General features: G+C 50.3%; 4 protein-coding genes across 4 annotated transcripts; 1 reads left to right on the forward strand and 3 right to left on the reverse strand.

The window, feature by feature from the left end:
- Positions 1-95: 95 nt before the first annotated feature.
- EI97DRAFT_458871 (uncharacterized protein) lies at positions 96-929 on the reverse strand (the record flags this gene model as incomplete). The annotated part of the gene is made up of 2 exons (XM_033800947.1): positions 96-193; positions 239-929. 2 exons carry the CDS (start codon positions 927-929, stop codon positions 96-98), a joined length of 789 nt encoding a protein of 262 aa, XP_033653407.1.
- Positions 930-1,675: 746 nt separating this feature from the next.
- On the reverse strand, positions 1,676-3,318 carry EI97DRAFT_378624 (glycoside hydrolase; the record flags this gene model as incomplete). The annotated part of the gene is made up of 9 exons (XM_033795670.1): positions 1,676-1,783; positions 1,838-2,306; positions 2,355-2,421; positions 2,470-2,539; positions 2,590-2,639; positions 2,690-2,719; positions 2,772-2,996; positions 3,044-3,173; positions 3,226-3,318. The coding sequence occupies 9 exons, from the start codon at positions 3,316-3,318 to the stop codon at positions 1,676-1,678; spliced, it is 1,242 nt and encodes a 413-aa protein (XP_033653408.1).
- A 7,326-nt stretch (positions 3,319-10,644) lies between these two features.
- On the forward strand, positions 10,645-12,032 carry EI97DRAFT_474455 (uncharacterized protein; the record flags this gene model as incomplete). Its single annotated transcript, XM_033801896.1, has 1 exon — positions 10,645-12,032. The coding sequence occupies one exon, from the start codon at positions 10,645-10,647 to the stop codon at positions 11,839-11,841; it is 1,197 nt and encodes a 398-aa protein (XP_033653409.1). The 3' UTR covers positions 11,842-12,032.
- Positions 12,033-12,217: 185 nt separating this feature from the next.
- EI97DRAFT_378472 (uncharacterized protein) lies at positions 12,218-13,402 on the reverse strand (the record flags this gene model as incomplete). Its single annotated transcript, XM_033795663.1, has 1 exon — positions 12,218-13,402. The coding sequence occupies one exon, from the start codon at positions 13,400-13,402 to the stop codon at positions 12,218-12,220; it is 1,185 nt and encodes a 394-aa protein (XP_033653410.1).
- Positions 13,403-14,022: the final 620 nt, after the last annotated feature.

Here is a 14,022-nt window from a genome sequence, read left to right on the forward strand (position 1 = left end):
GACATCCTCTTCATCAAGTGACTATGACCGATTCGGTACAGGTCTGGAAGTTCGATCGTGTTGCTCCCATGTTTCGCTCCACACCACTTGGTCCTTCAGAATTCGTAGGGACTCTGCCAGTAGGACTCTTGCATAAAAGTAGCGGCATCCCTCCGGTCTTGATATTGAATGGGTTGGTTTGGACTGTAGTAATCTATAAAGAGTTGGCGAGTTCGCGGAGATTCTCTGTTCTACTTACCAAACGGGTGATGATCAGGCAGCCAGATTGGACTTGAACCACCATTGGGAGGAGTACGAACGCGCAGCACTGGCTCGCATTCCGGCTCCACATGAAGTTCATTTCCCAGCTGCATTTGTGCAAGTCTCTGGGTGGTATGATTCGGGAGATCGTTACGCGACTGACTTGTGGGGCCAAGTGTTGGTGTGAAAAGGGAGATACATCCGTCGTTGAAGCGAGCCATTTTCGCATTGTGAAGCTCCAATCGCCTCTGAAACTCGTCGTATCGCGCGCATAGATTTTGGTAGCGGAGCTCCTTCTCTTGCAGTGTCCTCAAATCAGTGGATTGGAGGAATTGATAGGCATTGGTCCTGCCGGGGCAAACTTGTACATTCGATTGGTGTTCTGCACCGCTTTCGGGGTCCCTTCTGCTTGCCTTGACTTTGTCTGCGGCATCGGGCTGGTCAGTGTGGAAATGTGATACTTCCCGATTCTCCGCACGGCTTTGAAGGGCCACTTCCGCCGCGACACGGATAGTCTCCCCCCTCTTGTTTCCAGGATCGACTTCCAAGCTATGGTGTGGATCCTGCTCTTTCCTAGCTGGAATTACATGGCGATCTTCATCAGACGTCTCCCGGCGGCGGCATGCTAAAGGTAGAGTCAACGTAAAGACGCCCGTACGGAAAGGAAGATGGGCATCAATTGTCTCCATGGTCCTGTTATGGTTGGGTGCAGAAGGGGTGAAGGACGCGACGGAAATAGCTTTTAGAAGCTAGGCGGCCGAAAGGTTTATTGAGCTGCAAGGAGGATGCGAAGATAGAGAGGCGAACACTTACTGTTTCCGGTCGACTGTGTTGGGGGAAGCGGTGACCGATGCATAACAATAACACACCGTATCCCAGCTCCAATGGCGGTCGGTACTTGCTTCTTTCCAGACCGGCTCCTGCTGTACTTTGGTTTACATTTTACAATGGACAACACCTGGAGTCCCTCTTCTGTAAATGGGACCAGTTCTGCATTTAGCACTATCTATGTCCCTGCTAACAACTTCATGGTGAAAGGGCCAGCATAGGAAACAATGTTGGCATCCTGGATTCGCAAGGGTTTCACGACATAACATTTAACAGCAATAGCCAAATGATAATACGTCGTTTCTTCGCACGACAATTCTATAAGCGATTGTACATCGGAAGAAGCGTAAGGAGACTCTACACATCCTTATAAGAACTGAAACAAAAACGAATGTAGATACAAGAAGAGAATAAACCATATCTCGGAAGACGCAGGGCTTCCGTGAGAGGAAAATGTCAACGAATGGCGTTCAACGCTGCGGGGTATACACCAGAAATTGAATATAGACAGCGAAAAGAAGAACATGGGAAGCATATCACTGCTACCCATCAAAAGGGGCGAAAACTCAACCAAACGGTTCAAGCACTGCTCGCGGACTCAACGGATCTAGCCACTGGGGAACTTGGCCTTCAAGTTGTCGTACTTGGAAGCTGGGAAATCGAGTTGATTCGGGCTCTGCTCAAGGGCGCCGACACCGCCAACGGCGTTCACGAACTGTTGCCGCCACGGTCAGAAAACTCTCATAAGCGGAGGGCACATCCAACTTACAGTGGAGATGAGACTCTCGCTTCCTTTCTTATCAGCGCTGCTCTCCCACCACATGCCACCACCAAGCCCCAGGTTCTTGATGAATTCGGTCTTCTTGCGTATAATATCGGGAGTGTCGTAAGAAACCATGAAACGCTGTCCAGCATCATAGCTATATGATGCAGTGATTTGATTGTCAGTGACGACGGAAGAACCGGCCAGCGGCAGAGCTTTGTAGTCGTATACGCCGGTTTCCCAGGTCCCTTGGCCGGTGCCGGAGAATGGCTTGCCGGGGCCATCAGTGTTTGCGAAACCGCGGCCGTAGAGAGGCATGCCAACTACGATCTTGCTAGCCGCGACGCCATTGGCTGTGTAGTAGTCGATCGCTTGCTTGGTGTTGTACGGCGTACTGCTCGGGTTCGACGATGAAGGGTCCCAGTTGGCATTGTGTCCAGCCACAGAGTCCCAGGAGCCAGAGTAGTCGTAAGCCCTGGATTCAATCAGCGACTCTATATGTGACATAGTACGGGCGGCTCACATCAGGTTCCAGAAGTCAAGATACTTGTCCATAGCCGCGAGCTTTAGTTGCTGATAATGAGAGGGACCTTTCCATGTCAGTGCTAACCCTCAATTCCACTTTCGTATCTACAAACCTGCAGGCGAAGCAACCGTGAGTAGGAAATGGTAACCGTTCGCGCTCTGTGCTGAGTATGCATCCAGCGCCTGAGTTATGGTCAGCTATGGCAAAATACACCTCAAGGGCGGAAGCATACACGTCGTGTTTCGGCGAGAAGAGAAACATAGTCGTTCGCCTGTTGATCATCTATGCATTGATCAGTGACCGTGCTTGTGAGCAATATCCACATCACTCACTTGCAGGATATTCCCAGTCGATATCCAGTCCTGGGTGGGGTCAACCTTTGCCGAATAAACAGCACTTCTGCCAATTCCTTACCATCCAGGCCAAAATTCTTCACTAGCTCGACCGCAGACGAAGCAAACTTGGCTCTTCCCTCAGCCGTGGAAGCTGGCTGCGGAAAGTTCGTTGAATAGGTCCAGCCACCGATGGACAGCAAAACCTTCAGTTTGCGATTCTTCTGTTTTTGAAGGAAAAGTTGCTTCACACAGCCGTAGACGTTGTTTCCAGCGTCGTTCCAGGAATCCGTGGGATAGTGTTTGTCTATCACATGTTAGCACTTCTCCTGAGAATGATCCATGAATGCGGACCTGTGTCGGACCATGTGTCTGACAGGTAAACCTCGCCAGTCTCAGGTCGCACATTCGCGAAGGAGTATAATACGTGAGTCAACTCCTGTGCTGGAAGGTCTTGAGGGTTGTAGTTCCGCCCATAGATCGCCTACACCGTAATTGTGAGTCAGTGTGACGCCTCAGAGAGGGACAAGCCTTACCCAGTTCACGAAGTATGCAACGTTCTTATAACCCGAGGCCGCCCTCTCAGTGAGGTCAGTCACTGGTTGAGGTAGTGCGGCGGCGTAAGCCATCGCGGTCACAGTAAAAGGAATGGCTGTGGAAAGGCGCATCTTGAAAAGTCGATGTGGTGAAACCTGGAACCCAATCTATGGGACATGAAGAGCCGATAAGTAGATACTTATAGGGCGAGCATACAACAGATGCCGCTTGAGTGAAAAGGAGGCTGCTGAGATGCGGAAGGTAACAATCCAAAAAATGCAACCCGCTGCAAGACAGGAACCTGGCAAAAGTGCAACGCCGTGGAATTCGCAGCCATGCCGGGTGGTAAGGGTTATAGCTCAGGCGTCAAAAACGCCTGTCTCATGGGGCCTAAATCGGGGCAAGGGTCAAATGCCATCTCCCTGGTCGAGCCTGACCCGGGAGAGGACGTAGATGACCTGGTCTCCACGAAATTTCCCTATCTGCTGTATGTTACGTCTTCATCACGCTTCATATGAAAGCCAATCTTTTCACCAACGATAATCAGCTTGATATCAGGACTACGCCCAATAAATACTGCGTGCTGCCACCTGAGAAGTTCGGAAGACCATGGACCAAGGGGCTGATAGGGGTCATCGGCCCCTGTTGTAGGTTCTTCGAGGGATGACAGGTCCCTAGGTGTGTGCCTGACAAGACCTGTTCGTGTGGTCGGGTCCAGTGTGAACTATGATCTGCATTTTTGATCGGAGGTTGGCTCCGGAAGCAGGCCGATAGCCGATCCAACAGGAATGCAGTGATAGATGGATTGATCTAGAGAAGGGCGGCTAAATGAACAAGCCGTTGAAATGGCCCACTCAGAGCGAGAGGTGAATAGGTACAGATGTCGCCGCGCGAACTGCACTCTTGCACTGATGAATACTTTGGCAACTATCATTGCTCCGTCGTAAGGTACTTATGGCACCTCCTTCCGTGGTCGACTTCGCCCACCGAGATCTTTCCGGAAGAGAGACTCCATACCTGAGTTTCTGAGTTGGTCAATATGTCATAAAGAGTCCGGAGACGAGATGATGTCCGTTGCTGACTATAGCAAGGCTGTACCGGCCGTGGTGTTGCAGTGTACCCATGCGAGGCGGTGCCATATGGGGGCGGTACTTACGCTTGAACGCCCTGTCTAGAGATGTCTACCAGGGACGAATGTGGTTCTCCAAGCGGATTGCGGTGATTCGTCCATTGCCGTTGAGCGCGCGTAAAGAGTGTGCCTGAGTCACGCGGCACTGGCACCAGGGTCTCTAGCGACTCTCTAAGCGCCTGAGATGTAACAAGACAGGCGTGCAAAATCAACTAGAGCCACGTTACCCGTGCCAGGGATACAGATGGCACCTAAGACGGAAGTTGGGATGCAGGTGGTGGGCGTCTGAAATGAAACCCGTCGGCACCCCCAGCGGCAGGACGAGGGACCCGCCTTATCGCTGTAGCCAGAAAAGCTACATCCATGCCTCGAGTGCATGTGGAGCGGTCATGAAAGGCAGCGCGCATGATCGGGTCAAGTCAACGGACAGCATCCATCGACATGTGACGCCGCGAGCAACCACAAAGACCTACCGAGTACTATCAGGGAGGCTCTCAGGTGTTAGCCAGCCTGAGATTCCTTACACTTCGCGGAGGCGTAGATATCTTAAGGACCCGCTGGAAGACAGCTTAAACTAAGCGCTAGCCGATTTTAGCCATATTCTGGAGATGTGGAAATTGGGCAACCAATAAGGAAGGAGAACAAGAACGGATATGATTGGACAGAATGGCGAATTGCAATGTCCATAGCAAATAGTAGGACCTAGGATAGTGGTGTCGTGGGCGTAAAAGGACGTGTGAATGACACGGACAATTGCCCTGGGGATCCAGAAAACCATCGGTTCGGACTCACGATGCGATTCATGGAAGAACGGTTCAGGAGACCCGCAGCAAGTGGACCGGAAGGGGGGTGTTTCAGGGACCTCTTTGTTGTACGGAGTATCTGTAGGCCCCATCGACATGTTCATTTTGGCCCCGGGATTTTCGCCCCATGGAGTCCAAGTACCGAAGGAGGGGAAGAAATATCGCTAGTTCTCATTCCGGGGAGGTTACACCAGGCATTGTGATGGTTGAAGCCATGTGCGCTGTGGGTGGTGAGTGCTTGGATTCACCCACTTTCGCTTGTCCGGCCATGCAGTTGGATAGGGGCGTCCAGTTATGGCATCCCGTAGATGTGGTACTGTTGCAAGCGCCGTCGGATTTCTGCAAACCTCTCGCGTGGGGTATGTGTGGAAGCTAAAATCGGCAGCTATGATTTTCTCGTGTTGCTATGTGATTAGATACGGAAGCACCGTTGGAGACAAGTAGTCGTCTTGTTAGGTGACCGAAGATGCATGCCTAAGATAGAGGTCTTTGACGGATGCTTAGAAAACACACTGGGAGCTGGTGCGGGAACGCGATGCGACGCCACGTCCGGAGACACGATGTTGCGAAAGGGAAATTGCTGCCGATCTCTGCGTAAGATGTAGCATCCTTATCTCCGAAACTAGATGGTGTTGAATCCTTTGCACTTGTAGATTGTGCAGGGGCGAGGAGGAGATCGGGACGTTGAAACGTATCCAAAAGTCCAAACTGAGGTTAGTTGAATTGCGGTCGATCCCTAGCGGTAGGAAGCGTTCCCCCCAGCCTTCTGTGCCAGATGTTTTTTCCTAATAGCCCAAAAGCGAACCGAAGCTGTTCTCTATGCGATATGTAAATGGGATATGCTAGAATCTTAGCTCAAATCTCGTTGTGGAAGGGCCCCTGAAGTGTCCAGCAGGCGAGCTCGTAGAGGGGAGGCTGTGCGGTCCATGCAAGTAGTTGGCTAGTTGGCTCTGTATGAATAGCTCCCGTTGGAACAAATTCTTAACGAGCACTTCGAGCGTACGATGTATTGGCATTGTCAGTGTGGTTTGATGAGATCCTCAGGAGTTGTGTCGTGAGGTCTCGGCTGTCCGCGCAAGTCGTTACGCTAGTCCCAGAAGGGATAGAATGAAAAGCGCCAACCACATCTCCACGCTCTCCATCACTCGTGCCTCGATTGCACAGTCGAAGCCTACCTAGGTACTTTTTAGACTTCAATGCCTTTGGAAAACTTGGATCATTGAACTCATTTGCCATCGATGTTCCTTTTGCTATGCCTGTCCTCCCGGAACTCGTCATGGTCTACCTGCGTAGCTATGTAGTCCTGTCCTCGAACTTTGCATCAGTTAGAGTGTTTACTCTAGTGTTCAATGTATGGTTACTGGGTTTCCATTGTGTCGCCACTCCAGATGTTGAATTCATCATCGCGGACCAGGCTCATGCATCCTTAAACCAGAGACATGTTCGTTGAGATGACAATCTCTAGGAGCGACTCGCAACGAACAACGATGTAGTTTTAGATGCACATCGACCTCACAAGCTTGATCTCGAAGTACCGGATACCCAAGGAAGATATTTTCAGTGGCGTTGAACCTCAAAGACTGTCCGCGTATCTACTCTCCGTTCTCTTTCATTCTCTCTGCAGGTACGATGATTTGGGGACCAAAGGCGAAGGGACTCCTTCAAGCGGAGTTACGAAAGTAGGTACGAACCACCCACAGCAAATATCTGTTTCACTGCTAATGCTCACGATAGAACGGACTATAAGGTGTATGCTGTCTAGAACCACATCGCAGACATATATCACGGTAAAGACTCTCAATGCTGCGAGCAAAACGAGATGACGATGACTGTGTCCGAAGACCGCCGATATCTGATCCCAATATACTGATGCCCGCGGGGATACCAATATAGTATTCACCGGATCATCCGAAGGCACCTACAGCCACAAACCAGACGGGTGGCCTGCAGCTGCGCTGGGATTCATGGCGGTGTGCCCGAGGTGACTTGACAAACGCGCCTATCAAACAAGCGGTGTGGGGGGGTTGATCCAGTGCAAACATAAGTAGTACGCCATCCTCCCCACTCTACCTCTCGCAGATTCTGTCGGCATGATCTTGTCGGCCCACATATTGAATTGAGCCGCATTAGAGTCATCAACCTCGCTCTATCTCTGACCACCTCAGCCAAGTCTTGATGCTTTTAATCTTCTCTACTGGCCAGCATCTGTCCTCGGATCATTCAACCCGACCGAGGCCTTTTCGCAGTGGGCGTGAAGCGTGAGCTGCTCTCCGGTGAGCCATATTTACAGCCGCTGATGTCCATACTCATTCAGATCATAGGTCTTCACATATCTCTCACCAGTAACCCACCACTCACATCCAAGCATATTTGCTTGTTTCAGGTATTATCACATCCTCCTCGTAGAAATCAACATCCGCGGCCACTCCTCATGATGGAAACACAAGATGAGCCTCATTCCATTCAAGTGCCGAGCCTAGAGGAATTCAGACAAACATGGGCAGCGGACCGCGGAACAGGTAGAAAAGGGAAAGCCAGGATTAACGAAGAAGGCCATCCGTTCGGCCATTTGAGCATCGCTGCCAATGTAAACAGACTTTACGAGCTCAAGAAGCGAGGTGATGCTCTGCTGGAAAAGGCTTCCCCTGAAGACACGGAGTTGCAGAACTATAGAAAATTATTGGCGACACTCGAACCTCACTTCCCCACTCGAGGCATAGTCATCAGTATCAATGGATCACAGGGCACTGGCAAAAGCTCGCTGATCAACGCGTTGCTCGAATCTCCGAATCTGGCGGACACATCTGGCATGGGTGAGGCGTGCACCAAATTCATGGTCAAGTACCAATTCCGGCCCGCAATGACAGACAATCGCGCAAAATGTGATATAGAGCTGAGGTATATGAACGAAAAGCATATCGACGAGATGCTGAAGAAGATGATACAAGATTATGAGTTTCACAAGTTCCAGAGGGCAGCAAAGGAGCCATACACGGACGAGGATCAAGAGTTAACGTGTCTTATAAGCGAGCGCCGCGTACAAGCGAGCGCCGCACCTTACCAAGTTTACGCACCTCTCTCCTCTCAACATACAATGGCTCCACACAACGTTACTCAATTGTCTTCAAATGAAGCAGATATTCAGCTTGCTATCTCATCTATCAATGCCAATCAAATCCAGAGCAATTGTGCTGCTGCTACAGTCTACAATGTGTCTGACAGAACACTCCGCCGCCGACGCGCTGGTATCCCTTCCCGACGCGATTGCCAGCCCAACTCGAAGAAGCTCACCCGATTAGAAGAGAAGGTGATTGTTAGATATATACTCGACCTAGATCAATGTGGCTTTGCGCCTATGTACGCGGCTGTACGTGATATGGCCAATAAGCTGCTAGCTGCGCGCTGCGCTGGACAGGTTGGCGTCCACTGGCCGCGCAACTTTGTCAAACATACAGACAGTCTCACAACACAATTCAATCAGGCATACGATCGGCAGAGAGCTCAGTGCGAAGATCCTGTGTTAATTAGGAGCTGGTTTGAGCTCGTAGAGCAGACAAAGGCCAAGTATGGCATCTGTGATGAGGATGTCTACAACTTCGATGAGGCTGGCTTTATGACAGGCAAAATCATGACCCAACTTGTTGTAACAGGCTCAGAGAGGAGAGGCCGTCCGAAGGCTATTCAGCCAGGCAATCGCGAGTGGGTAACGATGATCCAAGGAATCAATGCTGCTGGCTGGGCTATCCCACCGTTCATCATCTTTGCTGGCAAGCACCATCTATCTGCCTGGTACGAGGAGGATATCCCACGCGATTGGGCTATCGCTGTTAGTGACAACAGCTGGACGACCAACGAGCTTGGAGTTAAGTGGCTAGAGCACTTTATCAAGCATACAGAGACCCGGGTTGTTGGTGTACGTCGGCTGCTCATCCTTGATGGCCATGAGAGCCATCACTCTCTCGAATTTCAAGAGCTCTGCAAGGCGAACAATATCTATATGCTCTGCATGCCGCCTCACTCATCGCACCTGCTACAACCACTTGATGTGGTCTGCTTCTCAGTGTTGAAGTGCATATACAGCCATGAGATTGAGGCTCTAATCCGTGACCATATCAACCATATCACGAAGCTTGAATTTCTGCCAGCCTTCAAGGCAGCCTTTGAGCGATCATTTACACTAGCTAATATCCGATCAGCCTTTCAAGGCTCAGGCCTTGTTTCTCTCCAGCCTGAAGCTATCCTATCAAAGCTAGATGTGCAGCTCCGTACATCTTCACCAGCTGCTCTGTCAGAGGCTCTCTAGGAAGCCAAAACGCCGAGCAACATACGTGAGCTAGAAGCTCAATCAACCCTGATACACAATCGCATCCAACGGCACAAAAGCTCCTCACCTGCCTCAATTATTCTAGCCATTAACCAGCTTAAGAAGGGAGCTGAAGTAATGATGCTCTCAGCCGAGCTGATGCGTGATCGGATCACCAGCCTAGAGAGAGCCAATGAGGCAGCAACTAAGCGTAGGAAGCACAAAAAGAAGTGGATACAGAAGCGAGGGACCTTAACAAAGGCAGAGGGAGAGGATATACTTGCTCAACAAGAGGTTGAGCAGCAGATTGCTCGCGAACAGCGTCAAGACGGAGAGCAATCAGGCCTCAGCCGCCAGGCTCTAGCGCGCTGCTCAAGATGCAGGGAGCCTGGGCATAATTCACGTACATGCAAAAAGGATTCTTAAGATGATGTCAATGTACTATACTAAAATCTATACAGTACTTGACAAGGTGGTTGAGTTGTACGCCTGTGAAGGTCTAAAAAGTTAGTAGGGTGCGGCGCTCGCTTGTACGCGGCGCTCGCTTATAAGACACGATACCGGGTATGACATTCATAACGTGCGGTTAAACGCATGATGCTGACACCTTCAGGGCTTGGTGATCTAAATCAAACTCGGGTGGCGTTCACAAATACAGTCCGGAGAGAGTCAGACTATGAGATCATTGTTGCGCCGCTAAATCGTGTCCTTACTCGCAAAGAAGTGGACAGGTACATTGTGAATTCGCTGAAAGCGCATGGTGGAAAGAACACAATCATCCTGTTCAATCAGATCGACGTATGTCACACGATCTTAACAAAAGCTAAAATTCTAACTTTCCATAGCGCGAAATCCCCGAGGACATAACTATAGATGAGTTGATCGAAAAATTCATGGAAGCTCCATTCCCTGAAATTGCAAAAAGAATTAATGAAGCGGGCGATAAGCAGAACATAGAAGATGATGAAGAATCCGAATTGGAGATCCTCGAATATATCAAGGACCTTGAACGACAAGCGGGGTGTGCGTTTGCTCACGTGCAAGTCGAACTGACTGGGTGTGATCTTACAGAGAGACATAAAGGCCTCGCAGGCGACAAAATGAGGGTAGCGGGCATTACTGCTATTCAATACATGCTGCATATGAACGGAGCGCGAACGAGGGCTCCAACGTTCAGCCCGTTATGACCGGCATTCCCAGCTTCAGGAACGTCTTGCATAACATTGTTGCAGAAAAGAACTATCGCAATCTTCACCAGTTCATAGTTGGGACTCTGCCTCCATTACTTGACCAGGGTCGCCGAATCATATCAAAACAGAAAGAGGATGATGGCTTCTTCTACTTCCGTCAGCACGTCACTGCTTTGTTGGAGGAATTAACCACCGATATTGACGCAGCTGTGTCAAGTTCTATGGAGTCGCTTCTCCCGCCGATGTGGGATTATGGAATCAGATCATGCGTGATGTCCAACCTTGAGAACAAGGTTCTTAGTTGGTCAAAAGGTGTCCATTTCAATACTTATAGGATGACAATTCGTCAGCGGGGCATACCGAAAGACAGTAAAGCAAAAGCTTATGAGGGAAGATCTATAAATTGGAACCTTGACCTGCTAACCGCCATGGAGACAATCTCAATTGAGAGGAAGAACAAAAGACCAAAAGGCCGGGAAGTTCGCAAGCCATTAGGCGAGTGGAAAGATAGAGTGCTTGAACTTTCGAACACTCTCTCAGTGCCGGTCGTCTCGCTCACCCAAGACTTCCTGAAAAGGGTACAGACAACTATAAATACGACATCCTGTGATGCGGCATTGAAGAGCCGCACTATGGAAGCGTGGCAAAAGGTGGTGGCAGTTATTCGAAAGATGATTGATAGATTGCCCGCCAAACTGGACCGCAAGATCAACGATGTTCTCCGCGTCATTACAACTGAAGAAGACGTAGGGTGCATGATAACCACACTGAACATTCCACAGTATGACATGATAGCATCGCAGAAAACAGGTCGAGGAGTGTACAATCGCTACAAGGCGGCAACACGCAACGCTTTTCTCGAAGTCGATGCAGACGGAAAGGCATTTATTGACAAATATGAAGACCAGGCCACAGGACTAATGCATGGTGCGCTAAACTCTGGCTTGGATGACTTCCGTCAGACCATCACCGCTCGGCTGGAAGAGTTCATTACGATCACCCAACAGTTCTTGGAGAGCCAGGACCACAAAACCAAGGAATATCGGGCGCTCAGAAGCAGACTTGAAGCCCAGATGCCCGACTTTGAGAGTCGCGTTCTGCAGCTGCAGAGGATGTTTCCTGGGTGCGCGGATCAGGAAGAGATTGAAGTGCGCCGATTTGCAAAGAAAATAAAACTTGAAAACAACTAAAAAGTGGTGCTGAATCTAATTGTGGCAGATCCGCTGCTGCCACTAAACGCAGTGGTAAATGAAGCAAGGAGTGGTTCACAATGATTATCTCTTTTTCCAAGGGCTGGCGCTCTCAAACCCACTCTATCTCTTTTCTCTGAATCTTTTGGGCTTAACGAGAATTAGTCATATCTTCACACAGGATATACGTGGATTTATTTTTCCTTGCTTCTTTTGCTCAGACACTATATCTCACATCTCTTACCATAGTAATAGATTGTATAACACTTGTACAAATAACAAAGCTGTCCAATCAATGGTACGTAATTATGCCACGCCAGGTATTGTCAAAAACCCAGAGAGAAAGTGATAGCACTGAACCAAAAACGCGTGCAGACTAGAGTATACTGATCCGTCTCTGAAGACTCTGGATCTTCACCTCCAATGCGTGATTCTCATCCTCCTTGCGGTGCAACTCTTTTTGCAACGCCTCCTTCTCTGAGCGCAAGGCCTGCAGCTTTCCGCCCATCTTCTCGCGATAGCTGGCGTGCTCTTCGTGAATAGCTTCAACACGGTGCAACTCCAACCCCGAAACCGATCCAGTAACCGTCAGTGCACCACCGGATTGCAACCGCGCGATCTGGGCATCCTTGGCCTTCAGCCTTGCCTCCAAGTCCGTGACTGTATCCTTCCAGGCCTTGTGAGCAGTCATGCGATTAAGATCGTCGATATTCGCGCCGCCCTTCAATGTCTCAATCTGCGCCAGCAAGTCTTGATTCCTCTGCTCAAGCTCCAAAGCACGCTGTTCCAGTGCCGCTGCCTTTGCCGCTGCAAACAGGTCCATCGTACCTCTCCGTTCCATGATTACGCTTCCTGGGCGACCACCATGACCCCGGCTGGGACTCGAGCGTCCAGTCTGTGAGCTCTGTGCCTCCAGCTTGTCCAGCTTTCTTGTCGCCTCTGCAAGTTTAGCCCTGACGGCTTGCAAGTTGACAAGATCGTCGTCCCGGAGCTTGGTCATGCCTTCAAGTTCGCGGCGGGCCTTTGCGAGCATGCCCCGGATCTTGATGTTGTTCTCCACATCCTCGTCGCGAAGGGCGAAGAGGGCTTCGTGCCGCTTTTGCCATGTCTTCTTCTCCTCTCGAAGAGCCTTGAGTTCAGCGACCATCTCAGCATAGTCTTCCGGCGTGACCGATACAACGGGGTTGGCGCGCTCCATGAAGATGAGCTTAGACATTAGACTGGCGAGTTGTGTTTCCAGGGGGCCGGGAACATGAGGAGGCGGAGGCGGTTCGGCGGTCTCTTCATTCTCTTCGAGTTTAATCTCATGCACTTGTTGCGTTGTCTTTGGCAAAGATGTTGGCGTCTTCTCTGGGTATTCGAAATCCTGTTCGTCTCCCCCGAGCGTCGAGCTGCGTGAGTGAACATCATCATCTGGGGAGTTCTCCACGGACTCTTGGCGATGTCGATGCTGTGTCCGTAGAGGAGGTGGCGCTATCTCTGCGACTTGGGCGGCGGCTCCGAATTTCTGGCTCAGTCTCGAGACAGCAGTTCCGGACTGCTGCCGTCCTGATTGCCACATGGCCGGGACACCGTTCGACGGCACTGAAGGAAAGCTCGAAATTTCGTCGTCGGCAGCGGTCTCTGAGGAGTGATCTGATTCATATCCGGTACCTCGTCGCTGCGTCGGAGGGGAGCTTATTGAAGGAGAGCGGCTCGCTGAATGCATCGATGCCACGGAATGTACGGAAGTAGTGCGTTGAGGTCGTGATGGCGCACGATTGGCCGTCCACATTTCCTAATCCTGTGTTGTATACAGAAGAAAGTAATCCACTTAAGGCAATACGTAGGACTTGGTGGTGCAATCGCCGCTTGTACCAATGGACACAAGTGGAAAATCCGGGATGAAGGTAATGCAGGAATTCGGTTGTCTGGAGTTTGACCGAGATACCAGCGCATCATGGCCTTTTGATCTTGAAATGATGGGCGTCAGAACCTCCACAACATGACCTGAAACACATTCTGATACGGGGGTCTCTCCTTGTTCAGACCTGCGACATTGGTGCTATATACCGCGATACAACCTTATCAACAATCTTATTAAAGCAGAAGTGCTGCCAAACGTGCGATGTCCCCTTATATTACCCGTCGAGATCTAGATCGTCGCAATGGGGACCGGTGAATTAAAAGGTCACGTGATCA

Source organism: Westerdykella ornata (genome assembly GCF_010094085.1).
Source record: "Westerdykella ornata strain CBS 379.55 unplaced genomic scaffold EI97scaffold_12, whole genome shotgun sequence".
In the NCBI taxonomy this organism is placed as follows: Eukaryota; Fungi; Ascomycota; class Dothideomycetes; order Pleosporales; family Sporormiaceae; genus Westerdykella; species Westerdykella ornata.